Source organism: Anomaloglossus baeobatrachus, chromosome 1, assembly GCF_048569485.1.
Source record: "Anomaloglossus baeobatrachus isolate aAnoBae1 chromosome 1, aAnoBae1.hap1, whole genome shotgun sequence".
Taxonomy (NCBI): domain Eukaryota; kingdom Metazoa; phylum Chordata; class Amphibia; order Anura; family Aromobatidae; genus Anomaloglossus; species Anomaloglossus baeobatrachus.
The window spans coordinates 371,324,971-371,350,947 of record NC_134353.1 but is presented as its reverse complement, the minus strand read 5'-3'; the positions used below and the strand labels follow the sequence as shown (position 1 = coordinate 371,350,947).

At 47.7% G+C, this 25,977-nt stretch overlaps 1 protein-coding gene across 4 annotated transcripts in view; it reads left to right on the top strand.

Annotated features, from left to right (window-relative positions):
* CSGALNACT1 (chondroitin sulfate N-acetylgalactosaminyltransferase 1) overlaps positions 1 to 25,977 on the top strand; it is a 528,406-nt gene that overhangs the window by 436,613 nt on the left and 65,816 nt on the right. For all 4 annotated transcript variants that reach the window (XM_075352486.1, XM_075352485.1, XM_075352484.1 and 1 more), the window contains one exon: positions 17,640 to 17,856. In XM_075352486.1, the coding sequence (XP_075208601.1) occupies positions 17,640 to 17,856 (217 nt within the window). The remainder of the gene's footprint in view (positions 1 to 17,639; positions 17,857 to 25,977) is intronic.

Genomic DNA, 25,977 nt, shown 5'->3' with positions numbered 1-25,977 from the left:
CTTCACAGTAAAATAATCTTATTTCTATGCAAAGATATGCTGCTTTTATATCTATGTGTATTTCATTTTTAACACATTTACATTTAGTATATTTAATAAATACACTGTAAGATGTCAGCCGGACACGTCATGGAGGGGAAATGTCAGAGGTGGTTATTCTCTGAGATGTAAACCTGGAAGCTAGCTCCAGTATGTATAGTACTGATAGGGCTAATAGAGCTGACAAGGGCCAGAGATAGGTGGGATTGGCTGTTCACATAACCCCACCCTGCGGCATAGTTTGGCAGGTAAAATGTAGTCCAGTTGTCTCATTAAAGGGTATCTATCACCCCCTTTGACCGTTTTAAGCTATTACTATGGGCATAGAGGTAATAGGATGTTGAAAGTAGTCTTACCTGTATGCCTCATAGTAGATGCTTTGTTCCAGAAATATAATGTTAGATCACCATATGCAAATTACCCAACCGGGCTACTGGGCATTGTGCTTCGGCTACTGGGTGGTTGGTTCACGGGAAGAAATCCCCACCTCAATGCTGAATTATCCTTCCTGTCCCTTCCCCTCAGCATCACAGCTGACAAATCCCATGCATACGTGAGGTAATTAACCCCCTATTAAATCTACTGTGCATGCGCCAGTGAGCCAGCTCCACTTCCGTTATTGGTGTGCTGTTAAAAGTTGTCCTGCCGACTTCCTCCCTGCAAGATTACCTACGTATGTTTGTCCCCGCCTGCCTGACCCACCCCCCCGCCCCGATTCAATAGGGGATGAATTAACTCAGGCTGAAGGACAGTATTGCGCACACGCGGGATTTGCCAGCTGTGATACTGTGAGCTGAGAGGAGGTAACGGGAAGGATAATGAAGCAGGGAGTTGGGGATTTCTTCCCAGAAATCAACCGCCCAGTAATCTGGTAGGCTAATTTGCATTGGCGGTCTAACCTTATATTTTTTGAACAAAGCATCTACTATGAGGCATACAGGTAAGACTAATTTCAACATCCTATTACCTGTATGCTTAAAATAGTCAAAGGGGGTGACAGATTCCCTTTAAGGGTCTGTTTGTGGAGGTGTGCTGAACTCCTAAGGAATGAGAGCTGTACATTAACGTGATCTGGTGAACCTGCACTGTGGTATGAACTATTTGCTTTGATATTTTCACTTGTGCGGGAAAAAGATGTTTTTCGTTTGATTATCCTGACTGGTTTATGAAATCTAAAGAAAGCAGTCCAGATGATTTACTGAAACCGCTCCCTGTGCTTACCTCAAACTTCAGCTGAGTGAGACCTATCTCTACAGATTGTGTAGAACTACAGGCATAAATGCCAAGGAGCACATGTGACTGTTGCAGGGAAATGCATGTCTTGGGTTAAAGCAGCTATAGGACTGAGAACGGACAACAATGAGGAGCTAATCAAGCAGCTTGTGTAGGCCAGCATACAGCAACAGCAAGCCCAGCATTAAACAAACTGTTTAATGCTATTTTTCTTGCACCCATAAACTTCCATTGGCGAGTCTCGGCTGATTTACGTGAACATATGCAGTATTTCTTTCCTCAGTCATAATACACCTGACGAAAAAAATCACAGATCAACACTGACTCAATAACATTGGTCTGAGAGCAATTGATTTTATTTTTTCGCATTGCATTCATCAGAGTAATACGGCAGTGTGAGCGAACCCTTACTTTGACCATTTTATCCTTAAACAGCTAATTTGCTGCAGTTGTCATTGACCTGTTCACAGAATGTCTTTGGATTAAGCATTTACTCTGATAACTGACGGAAAAAAAAAATATTCAGAAGTGAAGATACTTACCGTATGCAAGATATAGAATGATGATTTCTGAACTCCATCAATTTTATCTGCAAGTCTTTCATGTGAAGAACATCTTGTAGAGAAATATATTTTAGTGACAAAACTCTTTACAAATTGGCTATTGTAGTGCCCCACGGGGCCTCATGGGGTACGCTTCACCGGGCCAGTGGTTTTGTGGGGTTGCTGTGATTGGCCTGACCCGGCTCCATGGCCCCGTCGGCTACATGTAAATGACAAACAGGTGCAAGGTGTAGAGAGGGATGGAAGGAGGACGAAGGGTCCCTGAGAAGTGCATCACCTGTTGCAGCGGTGACTGGGGTCTCGGCCTCCTCCGCCGCCAACCCTTCCTGCGACTTTTGCTCTTCTAGGGGTGGTGTTGGATAGGAATAGTGGATGTGTTGTGAATACATTTTCCAGTTTGGGGCTCCCTCTTGTGGTCAGTGCTGGCGGTGCAGTTGACTTGTGTAATGAGAGCCAGACACCTGTGGAGGACTGGCAATCAGGTCCTTCAGATTGGGCCTATATGACTGAGTAGTTTTCTCCTGTTACTTGCTGGTGCTCAATGGATCTCCTGTGTGCTAAGGACATCCTGAAACCAGCCCTTTTCTCTACCAGAACTCCTCTCAGATAAGTTTGACTTTGTACCTCTGTTTATTGTTTCCACTTTCTTAGTGTTTTTTCTGTTTTGATACTAATGCTTGATTCTTATTTTGCCTGTGTGGAGTTCTTGGTGGAATTGGATCATTCCCTGCTGGGAGTGTCTGTATACTTAGCTCCATGATTATGCTATGTATGGTGTTTTGTCATGTTTTGTATTAATTTCAGTCCCTCATCTATATTAGTGTTTTTGGATCCCAGTAACATCAGAGTACTGATAAAGTGGGGGAGAGCCTGTGTGGCCTCAGGGTCTTTTCATATCAGGTGTGCTGAGATTTATTAGGGTTTTTACGGCTGCAGACAGTGCTCTTTCCTATCTTTTCCTATAAAGATAGTTTGGGCCTCATCTTTGTTGAATTTGTTGTGCCTTTGTATTGTGTTTACCTATATCACCGTAGTCTTTACATGTTGGGGGCTATCTATATCTTTGGGGATTGCTCTGAGGCAGATTAGCTTTTCTTATATTTCTATCTGTAAGGGGTACTTCACACACAGCGAGATCGCTGCTGAGTCATGTTTTTGTGACGCAGCAGTGACCTCATTAGCGATCTCGCTGTGTGTGACACTGAGCAGCGATCTGGCCCCTGCTGTGAGATCGCTGCTCGTTACACACAGCCCTGGTTCGTTTTTTTATTGTTGCTCTCCCGCTGATAAGCACACATCGCTGTGTGTGACAGCGAGAGAGCAACAATCCTGAATGTTCAGGGAGCAGGAACCGGCATCTGACAGCCTGTGGTAAGCTGTAACCAAGGTAAACATCGGGTAACCAAGGTGGTTACCCAATATTTACCTTCGTTACCAGCCTCCGCAGCTCTCACGCTGCCAGTGCCGGCTCCTGCTCCCTGCACACGCTAAGCTAAGCGGTGTGCGCTGGTAACTAAGGTAAACATCGGGTAACCATACCCGATGTTTACCTTAGTTACCAATGTCCACAGCTTCCAGACACCGGCTCCGTGCAAGCGCAGCGTCGCTTGCACATCGCTGCTGGCTGGGGGCTGGTCGCTGGTGAGATCTGCCTGTTTGACAGCTCACCAGCGACCATGTAGCAATGCAGCAGCGATCCTGACCAGGTCAGATCGCTGGTGGGATCGCTGCTGCGTCGCTAAAGTGTGACGGTACCCTAAGAATATTTAGTTCTCCGGCTGTGTTGACGACTAGGTAATCGTAGGATCACCCCACGGCTACTTGTAGTTGTGTGTCAGGATTAGGTCTGCAGTCCGTTAAAGTTCCAGACACTCTGGTTACTTTTTGGGTTTCCGCATTTTTGATCCTCCTCGGTCACTGAATCATAACAGGGATGCTTTGCAGCGCCACCCGTGGTGTGTGGCCAGGAATTAGCCGCCGCTGCGAGATGTTGCTTTTCTCCGGGGCTGATGTTAGCACAGGCCAGATAGTCCAGCTCCCCATAGGTGGAGCAAACCCCAGGGAGGATGAGGGCGATGGGGACAGCTGGTGGCGCTAAAGCACGGGGCGGCAGCGCCGGAAATGACAAGGACGACACAGAGGGCTGCGGTTCAAAGTTCCGTTTAGTCACAGTTCTTAAAGTGCCCATGAGGTGCCGCTCTCCGCTGTCATGGATGGACTCTAGCCAGTCCCGGGTGAATTAGAGGCAATCACTGTTGTCTGTGGAAATCTGTGAGACCTTCCTCCTTACGCTGACACACGGTTCCCCGTAGCCTGACGCAATTTGGGGACCCCGCTGTCGGTGTTAAGTGTCCCGTCTCGTATGTAGGTGATGCGGGCCCTTGAAGTGGGGTCCAACCGTAGCCGTGACCCTAGATCCTATATGTCACTGTGCTCTGGGAAAGTGGGTAGTGAACGATGGGACATGAAATCCCCATCCCCTGCAAATTTGTTGGAGTGACCCGTGAAGGTGTCCCCAACTAAGGATCCTGCACCCCGACTGCACTGGCACTGTAGAACGGTTAGGGTACCTTCACACTTAGCGATGCAGCAGCGATCCGACCAGCGATCTGACCTGGTCAGGATCGCTGCTGCATCGCTACATGGTCGCTGGTGAGCTGTCAAACAGGCAGATCTCACCAGCGACCAGTGAACAGCCCCCAGCCAGCAGCGACGTGCAAGCGACGCTGCGCTTGCACGGAGCCGCCGTCTGGAAGCTGCGGAGACTGGTAACTAAGGTAAACATCGGGTATGGTTACCCGATGTTTACATTAGTTACCAGCGCACACCGCTTAGCTGTGTGTGCAGGGAGCAGGGAGCCGCGCACACTGAGCGCTGGCTCCTTGCTCTCCTAGCTACAGTACACATCGGGTTAATTAACCCGATGTGTAATGCAGCTACATGTGCAGAGAGCAGGGAGCCGCGCACACTGCTTAGCGCTGGCTCCTTGCTCTACTAGCTGCTGTACACATCGGGTTAATTAACCCGATGTGTACAGCAGCTACATGTGCAGAGAGCCGGAGCCGGCAGCACAGGCAGCGTGAGAGCTGCAGAGGCTGGTAACTAAGGTAAATATCGGGTAACCACCTTGGTTACCCGATGTTTATCTTGGTTACAAGCTTACCTCAGCTGTCAGACGCCGGCTCCTGCTCCCTGCTCGCTTCATTTGTCGCTCTCTCGCTGTCACACACAGCGATCTGTGTGTCACAGTGGGAGAGCGCCTTTGAAGAAAACGAACCAGGGCTGTGTGTAACGAGCAGCGATCTCGCAGCAGGGGCCAGATCGCTGCTCATTGTCACACACAGCGAGATCGCTAATCAGGTCACTGCTGCGTCACAAAAAGCGTGACTCAGCAGCGATCTCGGCAGTGAGCTCGCTGTGTGTGAAGCACCCCTTAGGCTCGACCTCCTCTACCATCTCCTCTTGTCCCAACATGTCCACCGGCTACCTCTGCCTCTCGCCCTCTCTGTCTCATTCCTGACCCCTGACCCTGGGAATATCTCCACCTATCTGCCGTCCCAGGGACAGCCTGTTAAACGCTGCTCCTTCAAGGCTGTCTGCTCTGTTCTCTATCCTGGGCTGTACTCTGAAGTGAAACTGTTTGTTTTTCTACTCACTGAGAGTAGTCCCCACCTCAGGAGTGACTCAGCAGTGCTGCGGGATTTCCCAGCCTGGTTTCCTGTGTGTGGTGACTCATGCTAGATGTTCTGTGTAAGGTCTCTGTGTGAATGCTTTTGGAAGTGAGAACTAGTGGTTACCTCCTTTCACCCGGGTTAAGCATTACACCTTCAGACAGATGCAATACTCTGGTGACTGAAGCCTCAGGGGTGCCACACTATTAATAGTTAAGGATGAAATATTGTTGGCTTTTTTTGTCGTAGGGTGTCATAATAAATTGGAAAATGTTGCTTAAAGGTAATAACATTAAATTCATACTGTCCCATCTAGAGAAGTTTCAGCTATTGTTCCATCTGCACATTGAAGCTGAAGCTTTTTCCAAAACTCTTTTTGCCATCTGACAATGATATAATGCTTTGACTGCTGCTGTCCCTTTACCCTCCAGCCAATCCTATTCATGTTCCAACATATCCTTCTCCATGGCAGTCAGTGGGCAGAGGGGAGCAGAAGTAAGGTTTACAAAGGTCTTGAGCTCTTATGCACATGGCAGAGTTATTATAAAGGAAGACAAAGTGCAAACTGCATCATCCAGCTCATAGATAGCTGTCTCTTGGCCAAGAACATTACCAAATTGCATCACGAGTGTCATGACAGTTGGAAGAATAAGAAAAGAAGTACATCCATCCATTCAGAAGCTAAGAGATGGACATATAGACAAAATATCGTAGTCAACAAGTCTGCTAATCACAAGGTCTAACAGTTCTTGCGCTAAAAACAGGGCACTGGAGGCTGTTCGTATACTTCGTAATAGTGTGATTACAGATGTCCATGCAAGCACCGTGTCATACATGTTATACAAGTCTGAAATGGTAGCCCAAAAAAAGGTGAAGAAGCCTCAACTTCAATATCGTCATGAGAAACATTGTCTCGAGTTTGCAAAAAAGTACAAAAGTGGACAGTAGAAGATTGGAAACTGGTGATTTGGAGTGATGCGACGAAAGTCATTAGACTAGACTCTGATGGGTGCAAATGGGTCTGGAAGAAACAAGGGAAAAAGGGGCTAACTTATCGAGAAATTGAAGGAGCTGTCAAATCCAGTGGTGGAAGCCTGATGATATGGTGTTTCACAGTCAAAGGCATTGGATATTTAAACAGGATTGATAGTGGTCTCAATGCTGAGCTATATGTGAGTATCTTACAAGACAGGTTACTTCATACACTTAAGTACTATGGTTATAAAAAGGACAAACTGGTGTTCCAGCAAGACAACAGCCCAAAGCATAAGTCTGGATTGTCCCCCAGTCAACAGACCTCAACCCAATCAAACATTTGTGGGTAGAGTTGAAGAAAAAGCTGTATACATACCCAGGTGAGTATGCACCAACTTTGGGAACGTGTAGAAGAGACCTGGGATCAGATTTCAGTGGAGACATGCTTGAATCTGATAGAGAGAATGCCCAGAAGGACTCAGGCAGTGCTAAAACCAAAGATGGATTTACAAAATGCTAACAAAATAATAAAAATTTAAAATTTAGATTTTTAGAAGTAAAACATTAGCAATACAGTGACATGACAAGAATTTGCATAACCAATAATTCTAAATGGTTGCAAGTCAAATTTATGTATGAGATAGTCAAGATAAGTGTCACTCTATAAAATGATGGTAGTCTCACATTCGAAACTGTAGTCACTACACTACAGTGGATAGTGAGATATGGAGCCTGAAAGTAAAAAGTTCAAAACATTGTTACCCTTTTGCTAGTCAGTGCAAGGTACCGCAAAGGCAATTTAGAAACTGATTTCAGGATGAATATGGATTTGTGTTATGGTCCTATGACTTATTAAAGGCGTCTTCTGCTACTATTTGACCCCCTTTCATATGTCCTAACCCTTAATGGTTACATTACCTGCTTCTCTTTTGTGATTGCATATCAGAGTGGGTCACGTAATCTTTTGTCACTACTTCCTGTCTGCTTTATTGGATCCACCTTCATCTGGGCACAGAATTGAGATGGAATGACAGGAGTACGTCACTCTGCTCGCAATCGAGGAGGAGCTGCTATGAAATGATTTACAGGGGGTTTGAACATGCAAAATCACATGACAGACTTCACTGTCCTTTGATTTCTCCCTGCTAATGCATTGGGGAGAACATAGAAATCATGAAGCCCCATAACAAAAGTTCTAATTAAAAAAAAATAAACAAAATAATGTTCTGCTGTGTGTTCTGCAGCTCTGCAACTTTTTTGCACAGTGGGCCCCGACCGCTCTCTTTTTCATCATTGCATTCAACTGTATTTGCATTCGCAATATCCGATGCAGTTCAAGGTGTGATGTCTGGTGGGGGAGGTGGGCCTGGCACTAGCATCAGTGCCCCCCAACTCATAGGCCATATAGGGCCGCATGGTCTTGACTCCCACCATTTGTGGTACGTCACTCTAGGCCAGCACTACAAAGCATCGGCAGGATCTGTGAAGACTGAGCCCAATGGGGACAGTGTTGACAACGTATGTAAAGTGCTGTGGAATTAATGGAGCTATATAAATGAATAAATTATTATTATACATGGTGTCAATCATTTAAAAGCATCTGTGCCCCCATTAATTGTGACAGGGTTTTTGCAACCTGTGCCTAGATAAGGGGCGGTTTGAACATAACTGACAGGAAATGGAGCTTACATGTTATGAGGAGTATGTGATCCATACAGAGATGCACTCAAAGATGTACAAGTAATGAGTGTATTAGAAAATGATTGTTAGGCTGCTTTCACATCAGCGTTTTTTGACGAATGTCAAAAAAACGCAAACCGCATATGACTGGATCCTGTTGACTTAGTGTTGAACGCATGCAAACGCAAGTGTTTTTTTAAAGGATCCTTTGACTTACAGTTTATGGGCAGGCATTGGAGTCATGTGATTGGGAGTCAGTGGAATGAGAGAGAGAGAGCGAGAGAGAGCGATCACGCCAGGCTGGTTTCTGGGTATGCTCAGTAGAGAAAACAGGATCCTTTCTATCAGCATACCACCGTTCATATGCGGTTGCGTGCGGTACAGTCAGGATCCAGTGACAAATGTGGCGCCCCTGACCCAGTCAGGCACCACTGAGTACTGCACCCATGCTGGGACAGTACTTCCAGGTAATCCTAAGGGCCAGAACGAGGTGTGTACGCACAGACACATAGCAACCAGTTCTCCCACATCAGTAGATGGTACCCTTGGGCAGTCTCCGGTTGGGGCTGGCCTTCAAATCTTGTCAAGGGGTGAAGCGGAGGGGCTTGGAGCTAAAGTGCAGAGGTTGTCAGGATAGGGAGGAGAGCCAGTCTGGTGGTGGTGAGCAGCGGTCGCGAGGTAGATACGCGCGCGGCCACTAGACAGACCCTGCACAGGGTAGTAAAGGGGGCTTTACACGCTACGATATCGTTAATGTTTTATCGTTGGGGTCACGTCGTTAGTGATGCACATCCGGCGTCATTAACAATATCGCAGCGTGTGACACTTATGTGCGACCTAAAACGATTGCAAAAGCGTCCAAAATCGTTTGCCGCGGAGAGGTTGTCCTAAAACAAAAATCGTTTACCTTTCATTATCGATGTTGTTCCTCGTTCCTGCGGCAGCACACATCGCTGTGTGTGACACCGCAATAGCGAGGAACATCTCCTTACCTGCCTCCACCGCCAATGCGGAAGGAAGGAGGTGGGCGGAATTTTACGTCCCGCTCATCTCTGCCCCTCCGCTTCTATTGGACGCCTGCCGTGTGACGTCGCACGAACCGCCCCCTTAGAAAGGAGGCGGATCGCCGGCCAGAGCGACGTCGCAGGGCAGGTAAGCCGTGTGACAGGGGAGCGTGATTTTGTGCGCGACGGGCAGCGATATGCCCGTGTCGCACAAACGATGGGGGAGGGTACGCACGCTAGCGATATCGGTGGGCGGAATTTTTACGTCCCTCTCAGCTCCGCCCCTCCGCTTCTATTGGCCGGCTGCCACGTGACGTCAATGTGACGCCGAACGTCCCTCCCACTCCAGGAAGTGGACGTTCGCCGCCCACATCGAGGTCGTATGGACGGGTAAGTATGTGTGAAGGGGGTTAATCGTGTGTGCGGCACATTCAACAAAATTGAACGTGCCGCACATACGATGGGGGTGGTTACGATCGCATACGATATCGTATGCAGAATCGTAACATGTAAAGCAGGCTTAAAAAAACTGTTGAAAGACTTCTGGACTCAGCCTGTGTTATTATGGGACCCGCTATCCTACTCACCCGAGCCCCTGGGGCCTGCCTCACTCACAGGAGGCTACATCGTCTGGCCGCAGACGCCATCAGCCCAAGACACTCGTAAAACCTGCAGCGGCGGTCATTCACATATCTGACCGCAAGCCGTGAGTGGCGTGACGACATATAAAATAAAAACTGACATTACCTGTTTGCCATATCGAACACGTCCTGTGGTAACCCTGAACAGGATCATCACCCCTGGGGCGTCACACATGCAATATTTGGACGCAGCTCAAAAACGCTACAAGTAGCGTTTTTGAAACAAGGCAAAAAAACGCAAACCAACGGATCCAGTATATGACGCATACAAACGCATCTTACCGCAATTCCATTGAAAATACATTGAAATAACAACGCATCTGTCAAGGATCCGGTTACATGTGTTGCCGTTTTTTTGACATCTGTCAAAAAAAACGCTGATGTGGAAGCAGCCTTATGAAGACTAGGAAAGGCGCTCAAGTTGTAGTGGAAAATCCCTTTATATATATCTAAAACATGCCAAGGTGTGGAAAGGGCTAAAGGCTGTAATTAAATTAACTTAATAAGTTTCTTATCAAATAGAGTTTGTCAAATAGAGATGTTCAACAGATGTTGAATAATTTTGCAGATTAGTAAATACAGACATTTTCCAGTAACTTTACTGTACATTTCTTATCCTCGTGATCATTTGAAAGAGTTACATTCCTTTAGCAACTCTGTAATAATGAAACAATTAGTGCATTTTTGGTCCTAGTGTACTTCCCCATAAAGAGAACAGCTGTGCGCCTGAAAATTACAATGACATCCTCTCCTCACCACCACTCTTCGGTGAATGTTTTGTAACGACAGACAACAGGATATGGACTCGCTGATTCACAAACCTTCAATAGCTGAATCATCTGCATGAGTTTCCTTAACGTATATGGTTTGGTAGAGTTACAGAGCAGGATGTCAAAGGACAAAAATCACAGCTGCTTTTTTTTTTTTTTCCATCACCACATTGAAAACAAACACACACAAAAAAAAAGATTTTACAAGATCCAGGTCATGTCTGCATATACGGTAACTCTTATGCAGATGTTACCACTGGTTGGATCTGAACTCTGACCCCCTAATGCTGCAAAGCAACAATACACCGTGAACAATTGAGTATTTTGATCACATAATACTTTTTATACATATTGTCCGCTTGAGAGCCAACTACCAATTAAGTAGATCAGGTGAAATGTTTATTTCTAAATTTTCTGCAGTTATATTGGTTTACCTGGTGAAAATAAACAAGTGAGATGGGAATATATTTGGTTTTTATTACGTTGCCTAATAATTCTGCACAGTAATAGTTACCTGCACAAACAGATATCCTTCTAAAGCCCGCTTTACACGCTGCAATATATCTTACAATGTTTCGGCGGGGTCACGTCGTTAGTGACGCACATCCGGCATTGTAAGTACATTGCAGTGTGTGACAGGTTCGTGCGATTGCGATTGAACGTTAAAACATTCATCGCATACACATCATACCTGTCTCTAGAATTGCACGTTAGATTGTTCATCGTACCCGGGGTAGCGCACATTGCAGTGTGTGACACCCCGGGAACGATGAACAGATCTTACCAGCATCCTGCGGCTCCCGGCCCACAATACGGAAGGAAGGAGGTGGGCGGGATGTTAATGTGTCGCCCTGGGCAAGCCAGGGGACACAGGTCACAACAACACACACACCCCACATTCCCTGCAGGTACACCAGCTAACCTACAAATCCTTGTTGCCTTCCTCCAGAGGCTGATGATTCACACCAGGGGCTGGGCCAGGCGGTTGGCTCCGCCCACCAAGGAGATCACAGTTCTGGAGGCAGGAAGTACCAGGCAGATTAGCCCAGGCAGGGCTTGAGTCAACATCGAGATTAGCCCAGGCAGGGCAAGAGTGAAGTTCAGCTCAGGGAGAGCTTGAGTGAGGAGTGGACAACTAGGGAAGTAAGAGAAGTGACAGAAAGCCTGAAGTTGGTCTGTGGCTGTGTGCCCAGACGGAATCAGCAAGGTCAGCAGACGGCGGTGAAGGTCTGGAGTGGGACTGTCTGGAGGTTACTGGAAGGACCCCGTTGGCTGTGTGCCCGGTGGTCTGGAGCGGTTACAAAGGGCAGTCAGCACCAGAGCAGGGGCTTTTCGGATCCCAGCAAGGCTTGGAGTCGCTGTAAATTGCTAAATCCGTTAGTGAAGGGGACGTAGATCTCCCAGCAAGCAAGTCCTGATTGACGGCAAAGGTCCAACCACAACGGGGAAACACCGCCAAGGCACCAGTTTCCCAGGGCCGGCGCCTGCGGGCAAAGTGTGGAGCTCCTCCGGCCCAGATTGTAGTCGGGGAGCGGGTAACCGGTGGGAATCCATCGCTACCAATAGACTTAACATAGGTGCAGGGAAGAGTGACCATCACCGTCAACTGCAGGGAACCGCAGCACCGTGAACCGTCCGTGGGACCGTCCTACCAGCCGTTGGTTTACCGTACAAACTGTGTCCATGTCTCAGGCTGAGTGAGTACCACAGTGCCGCAAGGCACAGCGCTGCCCCCGCGTCCCTGCGCCCACCAGGCCCTGCACCTCACAAGCCATCACCGGGCCCCGGGATCACAAACCCCTACCCACGGAGGGGCAACACAACACCTGGCTGCTCCCCATCACCATCCCCGGGATCCCCGCATTGAGCAGCGGTGGTGCTACACATCACCACAACCGTGGGTGGCGTCACGGACATTATCCCAACATCCCAAACAACCCCCCCTTTCACTCACGGGCGAGGAGTGCCGCTCGAGAAACCCCGGGATCCGGCCTACGGCTCGAGCCACCACTGAGCAGCTGCCGGACCCGAGCAGAAGGGGTGAGCGCGGTGTGCTGACACCCTCCTCCCCGCCCGCGACAACTTGGCGCTGTGAACAGGATCTTACCGCTCTGCCGTCTGGTAGAGGTGCGCCTTGTTACCGCCGGAGGTATCCGGCAGAAAAATTTCAGAAGCCGCCATCTTTGGCGCGAAAAGTTCCCGCTCGAGCGTCTTCTCGAGCAGTAGAGGCGCGAAGGTCAAAACCCCGCCCCGAGAGAGGAGGGGCCGGAAAGAGCTAAGGGGGACGCGATGGCGGCTGGCGGCATGTAGTCGCCGCTATAAAAGCAGGGACGCCAGGACCTTGCCAGAAAACCGTTCCTGGAAGCAAACAGCAAAGACACCATGTGGATGCCGTCCCGAAACACCGTGGCCCCCGCACCGGGAACCGCAGCGTGGGTGGAGATCCGGACCGCGCAGCTCCATCTAAGGCTGCAGGTCAAAATGCAGCTCCTCCTGGAGGAGTGGGAGACCGACATGGCGGACGTTTTGGCAGCCGTGCGGAGACGCGAGGAGGAAGCGGAGGAAGGGAGGGTGAGTGACCCACGCCCCTATGTCCCGGAGGGACCGGTCGCTGCGGCTGAGGGACCCGGTCCAAGCCCTCTCCCCCCGTTGCCTCCTTCGCCACCCGTCCCGGAGGCCGTGACCCCGCCACTAGGCCCGCTACCACCGCAACCGGTAGCGATACCCAGCCCGTCCGCCCCAGCGGACCGACCTGTAGCCGGAGCCAGAAGCAAACCGGAGGCATTGCCATGGAAGGCCCCGAAGATTGCGCCAGAGACAGTCCCCGAGCAGTTCCCCGAGCCGGAGCCGATGACCCGCTCCGAGCCGAAGGCCCAACTGCGGAAAGCCCCTGTGCCCATCCCCCACACCTCGGCTGAGGTGGCGCCGGGTTGTTGCTGCAAGGCAGCGCCCAAGGCCATGACACCGCGGGATACGCCACCCACCTTCCTGACAGTGGGTAACGTGCTGAATGTCCCGCGGGGCTCAACCCGTGCGCCGGAGCCATACTGGGACAGGGAGCCGACCAAGCTGGGCCTGGAGATCGCGGAGAGGGAGCGTAGGAAAGCCGAGCTGGTGGCCCGAGTCATACGGGAAAAGGAGAACCTGCGGCAAGCGACCTTCCGTGTCCGGGGCCCGTTCTACGAGGGGCAGGTGAGGCGATTCGATATCCGCCGGGGCTACGGGTTCATATACGAACCGGGCCTGGAGGCCGAGGTATTTGTAGCCCGGCGGGATGTGCATGCTCACCTGCCCGAAGAGCATCCTGGCCGCAATCTTATCCCGGGAGACATGGTGCGGTACACTCGGCACTGCGGAGAGAGGGGGTGGTTTGCCCTGGATGTAAAGCTGAGGGGCAGCCCGGAGGGCAAGATGAGCTCTGCACCCCCTCCCTCGGATGAAGCAGCAGAAGGACCGGAGTAGGGCAATGGAGGCCCGCAGCACCGTCCCCGTAGGGACCAGCGCTTTGTTTGTTTGAAAGTTTGTTGAAAGTTTTGAAAAATGAAAAACACTGATTGAACCGAGTTTTCACCTGATTGTCAGCTGGGATTAGCAACCGGCAGGAGCCGGCACCGTTGTCCCCGTGGGGACCGTTTAAAGTTTAAAAATGCATGGGAACTAGCTATGGACAAGCCCGTGAACTCTGCAGGGCAACCACAAACGTTAGTGGCTTGTAAATATGTTGGGTACCGTTACCGTTTCCGCAATGCCGCCTCCGGAGAGGCAGGTTGGAGGGAGGGCCCTGAGCAGAGCAGGCCAGGGCCCAGCCACCAAAGGAACCGGTGGCTACCCTCTGGAGGGGAAGGACAGATCCCGCTCGGGTACCGTGTGCTGGACTGTGGGTCAAGGGGTGCTGCCTGGGTTTTAGGGGCAGCATCAGGGCCAGGTTACTTGGGTGGGAGAGAGCGGAAACCGTGACCGTATACCGTTGAAACGTTGAAAGTAAAATGTGCCTCCCGTCTTGGGAAGATTTATTAAAAATGTATTTATGTTATGTTTAACCCTGTTATCCCCTTTTTACAGAAAAATAAAACCGGTGTAGGACGGCAGCCCGCGGACGGTCTGCGTTTTGCTAAGGGGGAATGTGTCGCCCTGGGCAAGCCAGGGGACACAGGTTACAACAACACACACACCCCACATTCCCTGCAGGTACACCAGCTAACCTACAAATCCTTGTTGCCTTCCTCCAGAGGCTGATGATTCACACCAGGGGGTGGGCCAGGCGGTTGGCTCCGCCCACCAAGGAGATCACAGTTCTGGAGGCAGGAAGTACCAGGCAGATTAGCCCAGGCAGGGCTTGAGTCAACATCGAGATTAGCCCAGGCAGGGCAAGAGTGAAGTTCAGCTCAGGGAGAGCTTGAGTGAGGAGTGGACAACTAGGGAAGTAAGAGAAGTGACAGAAAGCCTGAAGTTGGTCTGTGGCTGTGTGCCCAGACGGAATCAGCAAGGTCAGCAGACGGCGGTGAAGGTCTGGAGTGGGACTGTCTGGAGGTTACTGGAAGGACCCCGTTGGCTGTGTGCCCGGTGGTCTGGAGCGGATACAAAGGGCAGTCAGCACCAGAGCAGGGGCTTTTCGGATCCCAGCAAGGCTTGGAGTCGCTGTAAATTGCTAAATCCGTTAGTGAAGGGGACGTAGATCTCCCAGCAAGCAAGTCCTGATTGACGGCAAAGGTCCAACCACAACGGGGAAACACCGCCACCGCCAAGGCACCAGTTTCCCAGGGCCGGCGCCTGCGGGCAAAGTGTGGAGCTCCTCCGGCCCAGATTGTAGTCGGGGAGCGGGTAACCGGTGGGAATCCATCGCTACCAATAGACTTAACATAGGTGCAGGGAAGAGTGACCATCACCGTCAACTGCAGGGAACCGCAGCACCGTGAACCGTCCGTGGGACCGTCCTACCAGCCGTTGGTTTACCGTACAAACTGTGTCCATGTCTCAGGCTGAGTGAGTACCACAGTGCCGCAAGGCACAGCGCTGCCCCCGCGTCCCTGCGCCCACCAGGCCCTGCACCTCACAAGCCATCACCGGGCCCCGGGATCACAAACCCCTACCCACGGAGGGGCAACACAACACCTGGCTGCTCCCCATCACCATCCCCGGGATCCCCGCATTGAGCAGCGGTGGTGCTACACATCACCACAACCGTGGGTGGCGTCACGGACATTATCCCAACATCCCAAACAACCCCCCTTTCACTCACGGGCGAGGAGTGCCGCTCGAGAAACCCCGGGATCCGGCCTACGGCTCGAGCCACCACTGAGCAGCTGCCGGACCCGAGCAGAAGGGGTGAGCGCGGTGTGCTGACACCCTCCTCCCCGCCCGCGACATTTACGTCCCGCTTAGCTCCGCCCCTCCTCTTCTATTGGACGGCTGCCATGTGACGTCGCTGTGACGCAGAACGTCCCTCCCACTCCAGGAAATGGACGTTCGCCGCCCACAGCGAGGTCGTATGGACGGGTAAGTACGTGTGACGGGGGTTACTCGTATGTGCGGCACATTCAACAAATTACACGTGCCACACATATGTTGGGGGCGTTGGAAGTCGCATACGAAATCGTATGCAAAATTGCAACGTGTAAAGCAGGCTTTAGATAGCCAAATCTAAAAAAAACCCACTCCAACTTCCAAAAATATTAAGCTTTGATATTTATGAGTCTTTTGGGTTGATTGAGAGCATAGTTGTTGATCAATACTAAAATCTTCTAAAATACAACTTGTCTAATAATTCTGCACACTGTGTAGTAACCATTGAGCCAACTTACTGCCTACTTGCTTTAAAAAAAAAAAAATAATTCTGATACGGTCTACTTTCTTTCTTGTTAGTTGTTACTCTTTGCGAATCACCAGATTGGTTGCAGCATCATCTGATACAAAGCGTTCGTCATCCTGCTTGTTATGGTTTTAAAGGGTTTGTCCCACCAACAAAGTACATTTTAATGAATAGATCTTGGAATAATAATAATTTCCACAATTAGATGTGATTTAAAAAAACAAAAAACAAAAAACAAAACTGTTCCTATGCTGAGATAATCTTATATACATGTCCCTACTTTGTACTGTTTCTGACTGTACAGGAACGTGATCTGATCATACAACCTCTCTTTGTCCAGGGAGGAAGTAAGAGTATACAGACATTACAGCACAGAAATGTAAAGAATTCTTTCTTTGAGTTAATTTAAAAAAAAAAACAACAAAAAAAAAAACGGGCAAGGAAATGTTCTACCTCACAAAAAGAATCTGCTGTGATTCCATGCTGTAATATTTGTATACTCTCCTTTGTGTCCTCCCCGGCCCAGGAGATGTGGTATGATCAGATCATGTCCCTGCACGGTCAGACACATCCATTAGGGCCATTTCACACTTGCGTTGTTTTGACGGAAACGGGTTCCCATCACACATACAGTACAGTTCATTTATTTACAGTGGAAGCTCGACATCATGTGGACACATGCGGGTACTGCATGAAACACACAACCCGCATGGTGTCGCGCTTCAACTTTTAAATAAATGAACTGTACTTCATTAGTGACGGATTCCGTTTGCGTCAAAACAATCCAAGTGTGAAACCGGCCTCACATAGCAGAGACACATATATAAGATTATCTCCGCACAGGGACATTTTTTTAAACACATCCAATTGTGGATATTGTTATTAATCAAAGATCTACTCATTAAAATGTGCTTTAAAATTAACTTTGTGGGAAAACCCCTGTAAATACAACGTGACAGGTAAGGGCACAAAACATAACCTTAACTGGAGAGATCAAATGGAAACGCAACAAGAAAAGCCAATTCAATTAGTTAAAATGATGGTTCTATTTTAGGTAATATTGATTTGTTCTGCCACCGTCAGTCTTTTGCTTCCTTTCATTGATATGTTAACTGAGCTGCCAATTTACTTTTCCATATTATTTCTTATTTTTTTATTACACACCCTTTATGTGCAACATTTATTGGGATAGACAGAGAATATCTGCTTCCCAACATTTAAGCCACTCTGATGGTTTGTTTTGTCCATTTTCAGGAATTTACAGGACAGAGCGTGAAAAAGGAACGTTGTACGAACTGACATTTAAAGGAGATAGGAATCAAGAATTTAAGCGCGTTGTTCTCTTTCGACCATTTGGACCTATTGTTAAAGTCAAGAATGAGAAGCTGAATATGGCCAATGTCCTGGTGAACATCATTGTCCCGTTAGCAAGAAGAGCTGACAAGTTTCAGCAGTTCATGCACAATTTCAGGTGAGGCTGTTCATTTCAACCATCTTATCTCTTTTTTCTTTGTTGGATGTGTATATTATCGGAAGGTTTTATTTTTATAAAACAATAGTTACTGTAGAGGTGTTGTTTTTCTGGAAACCTTACATTTGCAAGAGGTAGCTCAGGCATTCACTGCATACAATTGATACAAAGGCAATAAGAACTCAATTCTTCAAAGCGCTTCCCCAAAAAACTGTTGTGAAAAGCTTTCAAAGGTCGCATAACTGTCATCTCCATATGCCACTGTCGAGTTTGGGATCTGAACGGTATTTTTACATCAAATAGTGGCAGTAAACACATATGCTGTATAGGTTATGGTGATACATAGCGCTCAATGTACACATATCATGTATTCATGGTGCATCTACTGCATCATTACTGATTATTGCTTATAGCTCGCCTAGAGTCAATGGTCTTATGATTTTACAATAATCACGTGGCCATGAACAATAGGCAAGTCATTTGCAGATCATTTCTATTAATGCAGCAGAAAATCACTGCGACATCTAGGAAGCCGTTTTTTAACAACATGTGCTATATACAAGCGTCGATCACAGTCGCGCCAGCATTAGAGCACTTCTCAAATGACTTCATCCGCATAGGGCTAGCTAGCTACTATTTATTGGCTCTGTGACATTAGTCGTTGTCCTCTTCAACACTGAAGCAGGATGCAACATATAGGGCAGAGTTCCACTTCAGTATGACTCGGCGAGTCTCACATCAGTATTACCCGGCACGACCTGACACTGTCTGGACATGAGCACCTCAGCTGCATGGAAATACATGCAGCCGACCCACTCCTGTGCAGAGAGTGGCAGGCCGTGCCGGGTGATGCGATGCAAGAGTCGCACAAGTCGTACGCAAGTGGACCTCCAGCCATACTGTGATTTTTGGCTCTTTACTTAGGTTTCAGTGTAATGTGCCTTTCACATGATAGGGGGAGCTTTCCATCTTTCTGTCTAAACAGTTATATGTAGGTGCAGATGGTAGGTTTTTATTTTGTTTTTTTTACGGCCTTCAGCTTAATCTTGAGCCATGGTGACTTGATGGGTAAACACTCTGTAGAAAAATTGGGAAAATCGATCCTCTTCAAGCCTAGATGGACCCACCAGAGTCTTCTCCACCATTATCTTGAGTGTATTATGCCAGTTTGCTGGTCTTCCTCTTCACCTTGTTCTTTCTATTCTTCTGACCATGATGTCCTTCTCCAGTGATTGCTCTCTTGGTATGATGTGTCCATAAGAAACAAGTTGTAGCTTGCTGATATTTGCTTTGAGTGACATGTCTGGCTTGATTTGTTCCAAAATTGTTCTTCTTGACATCCAGGCATTGATAACAGCCTTCTCCAGCACCATATTTTGAAGGCATTGATTCTTTCCCATGCGGTGAGCCTAGTTTCTCTCATTCATTCTACCACTAAGCAATAAAAGCTGGAAATTCCTCACAGAGGAGAGGGGAGTATGTTTTGACATAATAAGCTGGGTGAACCGAGACTGTGGGGATTACTTGACCTGTATATTATTGGTATAAACAAATAGTATTTATTTACTCCAGTTTACTGGTATGGTATTGTTTTTTTTTATATGATTTTCTTTTATCCAAGAGAATACAGTTATTTTTAGAAAAATCAATTTTCATCAAACCACCAGAAATAGGTTAATTATCTGCTTTCAAATGCGACCTTTCGTTTTAATGAACCACAGAGCGGCTCTGCTCTAAAGCAAAGCTCCAGTGCAGAAATGTGTGCAGCTCATGCTGATCCCCAGCTGTAGCATGCCTTCTGTTGACGGTCATAAAGCACTAGACATCTCAAGTCAGGTCTATGTAATAAATGGGCTTGCTGAGCTTCTCATGAGTGCATTGGAAAATAAAGGCCAGAGTATAATTGCTGCATGGTTTGTCATATTTGAAAGTGAACCGCTGAAGGACAACTTCTGAAGGGTAATTGAAAATGTACTGCGCTGTCCGCTGAGTATAATATGCTATAAGTAAAAGCTACCATCTCAGCATTTCAAACAGTTATTTTTTGTTATTGCTCTTTACCATTAGAGAATAATTTATTATGTTTTAACTCTTACAATACTTGTATTGTATTATTAAAATATTTTTAATGTAATATTTTTGTATACTAATTTTAGAATACATTTTTGAATCATTGTGATTTAAACAAAACTGCAACATTTATAGTAATTTATCTTGTAGCTTTTGTATCATTTACACAAACAGCTAATTATTTTTGACTTCTATGGGATAGCATTGTGGAATGTTCTTATAAACTGTAGATCGCAACAATATAATAAAAAAGGCATGTAACAATTCGTTAAAACATGACATAATATGTCATTCTTACTGATGAGATAAATTGATTTTATATTTTGATGAATCGGGCATTTCTGAACAAGGCGATACCAAATATGTGTATATTTTTTCATTATTATTTATTTTATTTTCATTGGGTTAAACGCGAGGTGATTTGAACTTCTAGATTTTTTTTTTTAATTTCTTTTTATTGATCTTACGTGTCCCTTTAGGGAACTTTATGGCTACACTGTTTGGTCGCTTCTCTTGATCAGAGCGATGCTTCAGCATCACTCTGATTGGAAGGAATGCTGTGTTCCTGTGAGTGCCGGCATTAGAGCGTATTGTCAGAGTTTGACAGCGTGATTTAAGGGGTTAAAAGGCACGGGTGTATCTCTGCTAGACCCGCACCTGTTATCCTCACATAGATGTAGAAACTTGGCACTCAAGATAAATGTGGATAGTGGTCTTTTATTGAGAAGAACTTGTAGGACAAGCACAGACGTTTTGGTCAAAGACCTTTATCAGTGTGCGTGCAGGGGGTCCTCAGAAGGTGTAGCAACTGGCGTAGTCAGGTATGACGTGGTGTCCACCTGACTACACCAGTTGCTATACCTTCTGAGGACCCCGTGCACGTACACTGATATAGGTCTTTGACTGAAATGTCTGTGCTTGTGCTGCTCCTACGAGTTCTTCTAAAAAAAAACAAAGACCACTATTCACATTTATCTTGATTGCCAGGTTTCTACATCAACTTAAAGGTAACCTGTCACCACTTTTTTGGCGTATAAGCTGCGGCCACCACCACCGGGCTCTTATATACAGCATTCTAACATGCTGTATATTAGAGCCCAGGCCGCTGTGAGAACATAAAAAACACTTTATAATACTTACCTAACGGTCGTGCGGTGGGCCATATGGGCGTCTCCGTTCTCCGGTGCCGGCGCCTCCTCTTTCGGCCATATTCGTCCTCCTTCTCTAGCCGCGGTGCATGACACGTCCGACGTCATCCACACTCGCCGGCATTCAGGTACTGAGCAGGCACACTTTGATCTGCCATGAGCAGGGCAGATCAAAGTATTGTAGTGCACCTGCGCAGTATCAAGTATCTGTCGAGTTTGGGATCTGAACGGTATTTTTACATCAAATAGTGGCAGTAAACACATATGCTGTATAGGTTATGGTGATACATAGCGCTCAATGTACACATATCATGTATTCATGGTGCATCTACTGCATCATTACTGATTATTGCTTATAGCTCGCCTAGAGTCAATGGTCTTATGATTTTACAATAATCACGTGGCCATGAACAATAGGCAAGTCATTTGCAGATCATTTCTATTAATGCAGCAGAAAATCACTGCGACATCTAGGAAGCCGTTTTTTAACAACATGTGCTATATACAAGCGTCGATCACAGTCGCGCCAGCATTAGAGCACTTCTCAAATGGCTTCATCCGCATAGGGCTAGCTAGCTACTATTTATTGGCTCTGTGACATTAGTCGTTGTCCTCTTCAACACTGAAGCAGGATGCAACATATAGGGCAGAGTTCCACTTCAGTATGACTCGGCGAGTCTCACATCAGTATTACCCGGCACGACCTGACACTGTCTGGACATGAGCACCTCAGCTGCATGGAAATACATGCAGCCGACCCACTCCTGTGCAGAGAGTGGCAGGCCGTGCCGGGTGATGCGATGCAAGAGTCGCACAAGTCGTACGCAAGTGGACCTCCAGCCATACTGTGATTTTTGGCTCTTTACTTAGGTTTCAGTGTAATGTGCCTTTCACATGATAGGGGGAGCTTTCCATCTTTCTGTCTAAACAGTTATATGTAGGTGCAGATGGTAGGTTTTTATTTTGTTTCTTTTACTTATAGCATATTATACTCAGCGGACAGCGCAGTACATTTTCAATTACCCTTCAGAAGTTGTCCTTCAGCGGTTCACTTTCAAATATGACAAACCATGCAGCAATTATACTCTGGCCTTTATTTTCCAATGCACTCATGAGAAGCTCAGCAAGCCCATTTATTACATTGACCTGACTTGAGATGTCTAGTGCTTTATGACCGTCAACAGAAGGCATGCTACAGCTGGGGATCAGCATGAGCTGCACACATTTCTGCACTGGAGCTTTGCTTTAGAGCAGAGCCGCTCTGTGGTTCATTAAAACGAAAGGTCGCATTTGAAAGCAGATAATTAACCTATTTCTGGTGGTTTGATGAAAATTGATTTTTCTAAAAATAAAAGGGAACCTGTTACCACTTTTTTGCTGTATAAGCTGCGGCCATCTTATATACCCCATTCTAACATGTTGTATAGAAGAGCTCATGCCGCTGTGAGAAAATAAAAAAACACTTTATAATACTTAACGGTCGTCTGGTGCGCCATATGGGCGTCTCCGTTCTCCGGTGCCGGTGCCGCCTCTTTCGGCCATCTTCGTCCTGATTCTTCTCTAGCCACGGTGCATGACGCGTCTGACGTCATCCACACTCGCCAGCATTCAGGTCCTGAGCAGGTGCACTTTGATCTGCCATGAGCAAGGCAGATCAAAGTATTGTAGTGCGCCTGCGCAGGATCGGCGAGTGTGTAGGACGTAGACGCATCATACACACAGGCTTCAGAAGAAGGACAAAGATGTCCGAAAGAGGCGGCACCAGCACCGGAGAACGGAGACGCCCATATGGTCCACCGCACAACCGTTAGGTAAGTATTATAAAGTGTTTTCTATGTTCTCACAGCGGCCTGGGCTCTTATATACAGCATGTTATAATGCTGTATATAAGAACCCGGTGGTGGTAGCCGCAGCTTATACGCCAAAAAATTGGTGAGAGGTTCCCTTTAAGACGATTTTGGACCCTACTTGAGCACCACCCTAGAAGTGCCGTGTGTATCAACTCACTGTTAAGGTCCAGTCACACTAAGCGACTTACCAGCGATCCCAACAACGATAGGGATCGCTGGTAAGTTGCTAGGAGGTTGCTGGTGAGATGTCACACTGCGACGCTCCAGCGATCCCACCAGCAACCTGACCTGGCAGTGATCGCTGGAGCGTCGCTACACGAGTTGCTGGTGAGCTCACCAGCAACCAGTGACCAGCCCCCAGCGCCGCGTGGAAGATGCTGCGCTTGGTAACTAAGGTAAATATCGGGTAACCAACCCGATATTTACCTTGGTTACCAGCGCACGCAGCTACACGTGCAGAGAACAGGGAGCAGCGCACACTGAGCGCTGGCTCCCTGCTCTCCTAGTTACAGCACACATTGGGTTAATTATCCCGATGTGTCCTGCAGCTACATGTGCACAGAGCAGGGAGCAGCGCACAATGCTTAGCGCTGGCTCCTTGCTCTCCTAGTTACAGCACACATCGGGTTAATTAACCCGATGTGTGCTGCAGCTAAATGTGCACAGAGCAGGGAGCAGCGCACAATGCTTAGCGCTGGCTCCCGGCTCTCCTAGTTACAGCACACATCGGGTTAATTAACCCGATGTGGGCTGCAGCTACATGTGCACAGAGCAGGGAGCCGGCACTGACAGTGAGAGCGGAGGAGGCTGGTATCAAAGGTAAATATCGGGTAACCAAGGACAGGGCTTCTTGGTTACCCGATGTTTACATTGGTTACCAGCCTCTGCAGAAGCCGGCTCCTGCTGCCTGCACATTTAGTTGTTGCTGTCTCGCTGTCACACACAGTGATGTGTGCTTCACAGCGGGACAGCAACAACTAAAAAATGGCCCAGGACATTCAGCAACAACCGGCGACCTCACAGCAGGGGCCAGGTTGTTGCTGGATGTCACACACAGCAACATCGCTAGCAACGTCACAAAAGTTGTTCGTTAGCAGCGATGTTGCTAGCGATGTTGCTTAGTGTGACGGGGCCTTTAGCCTCACATGTCTGCTGATCAGATCAGCAGACATGTGGCAAATACCACGGGCTCAGGACAGAAAGTGTCAAAGACGTTGAGCTGGACACAGGATTAATGACTGCAAAGCTAAAGTATTGGCACTTAGTTAACACCTACTTGGGCATAAAAAAGGTTAGAGTTTTCACAGAGGGTATGCACTGTCTCCCTTTATGATGCTAACCAATCATAAACAGGCAGCAATACAGCAGAAAAAGAACATGCCTCAAACAATGCTTAGAGCAGGTTTCTTGGTGTATGAGATGTAAGATGGGCAGCCATGATCTCTGGGTCTAATATCTTGCATGATTAGAATCACAGATGGCTAACATCGTTCAGATAAAGTCCCTCAGGTGGATGGGCAGCAAAACTGAGTTTATATATATCACATTACAAACACTTCTGTCAGTTCTCCTCATCTTAGAAAGGTATATGCCACGATGAGTGTTACTTGCGTTTTTAACGCTGCATGTTTTCACTGTACAAATAAAGTGGGTGAGACTAAAGGGAATCTGATCACCAGATTTTTGCCAACTAACCTGGGAGCAGCATAACGTAGGGGCACAGATCCTGATTCAAGCGTTGTTACACGTAGGCCGGGACCACATGGGGACTAATGCAATCCTCGCATGACACTCTGCTCATGCTGGCAGCACAGCAGGAGCTGAGTGTCATGTGAGTGTCACTGTGCCTGAGGTGCGATCGGACCTCAGCTGCGGGGGGAGTGCTGACGCTGAGGAGGGGCGGGCCGGTGGTGCGGAGAGGCGGGCCAGAGCTAAGAAGGAGAGGGAGGGATTTATCTCCCTCTCTCCTCCGTTGCCGGCTATTGCCATTCTCACCCTGCACTCGTGGTACACCGGTGTACTGCGAGTGCAGTGCAATCTTTCTCTCGCCCCATAGACTTGAACGAGTGCGGGAGAAAGAGTCTCAAATTACATTCGCAGCATGCTGTGACTGTTTTCTCGGTCCGATTGGGGCCGAGAAAATAATCGCTCATGGGTGCTGGGACATAGGCTAATATTGGTCCGAGTGGAATGCGATGTTTTATCACATTCCACTTGGTCCGATTTTCATGCCGTGTGGCTTAGGCCTTAGTGGGCTGCTTAGTGTAGTTTTGATAAAATCACTGATTAATCAACAGTAGATTATAATTACAGCACTTCTTGGTGTGCTGCCAAACAGGTCAGTAAGTGACACATCGCTGGAATCAGGGTCTCTCCCCCTACGTTATGCATGTTAATTTATTCTGCGGGTACGCAGAGTTTTTACCACAGCATTTCCTCGTCAGATTTACATTAGATGCACAAAATCCACAGGTAAAATACACGTGTTTTTAATGCATTTTACGCAGCATAAGCACAACTAAAAACACACCTAAACAAACAATTTAGGTATCAAAGTTGATTGACACACAGGCAGCTGAACAAACAACTAACTGCATTGGCAGAGGTATTTTCCTAAGCCGGGCCCCTTACCTGGGACTGCACGCAAGACCCCTTGTGGTGATGGCTCCATTGGGTCTATCACCATCCACATAATGGTACTAATGTCTGGGAGTACAACAGCTTATTTAAGGTCCTTGTGACACTGACGAGAGTAATGGAATGATTGCTTTACTCGAATTACCAATCTCGTGTCTGGCCTTATGTACCTTAAACTGACAGGCAAGAAAATATCTAATAAAACATAACAATGAGATTGCCGAAACCAGCACTACTTGCTGGAAAAAGTCTGCATCCCGTAGTCCGCAGCCAGCTCCTCACACCATATTTCCCCAAAAATAAGACCTACCCCGAAAATAAGCCCTAGCATGATTTTCCAGGGTTTTTACAGCATGCTTGAAATATAAGCCCTACTAAAAAATAGCTCTAGTAACAGACAGGACTGGTGTTTTTGG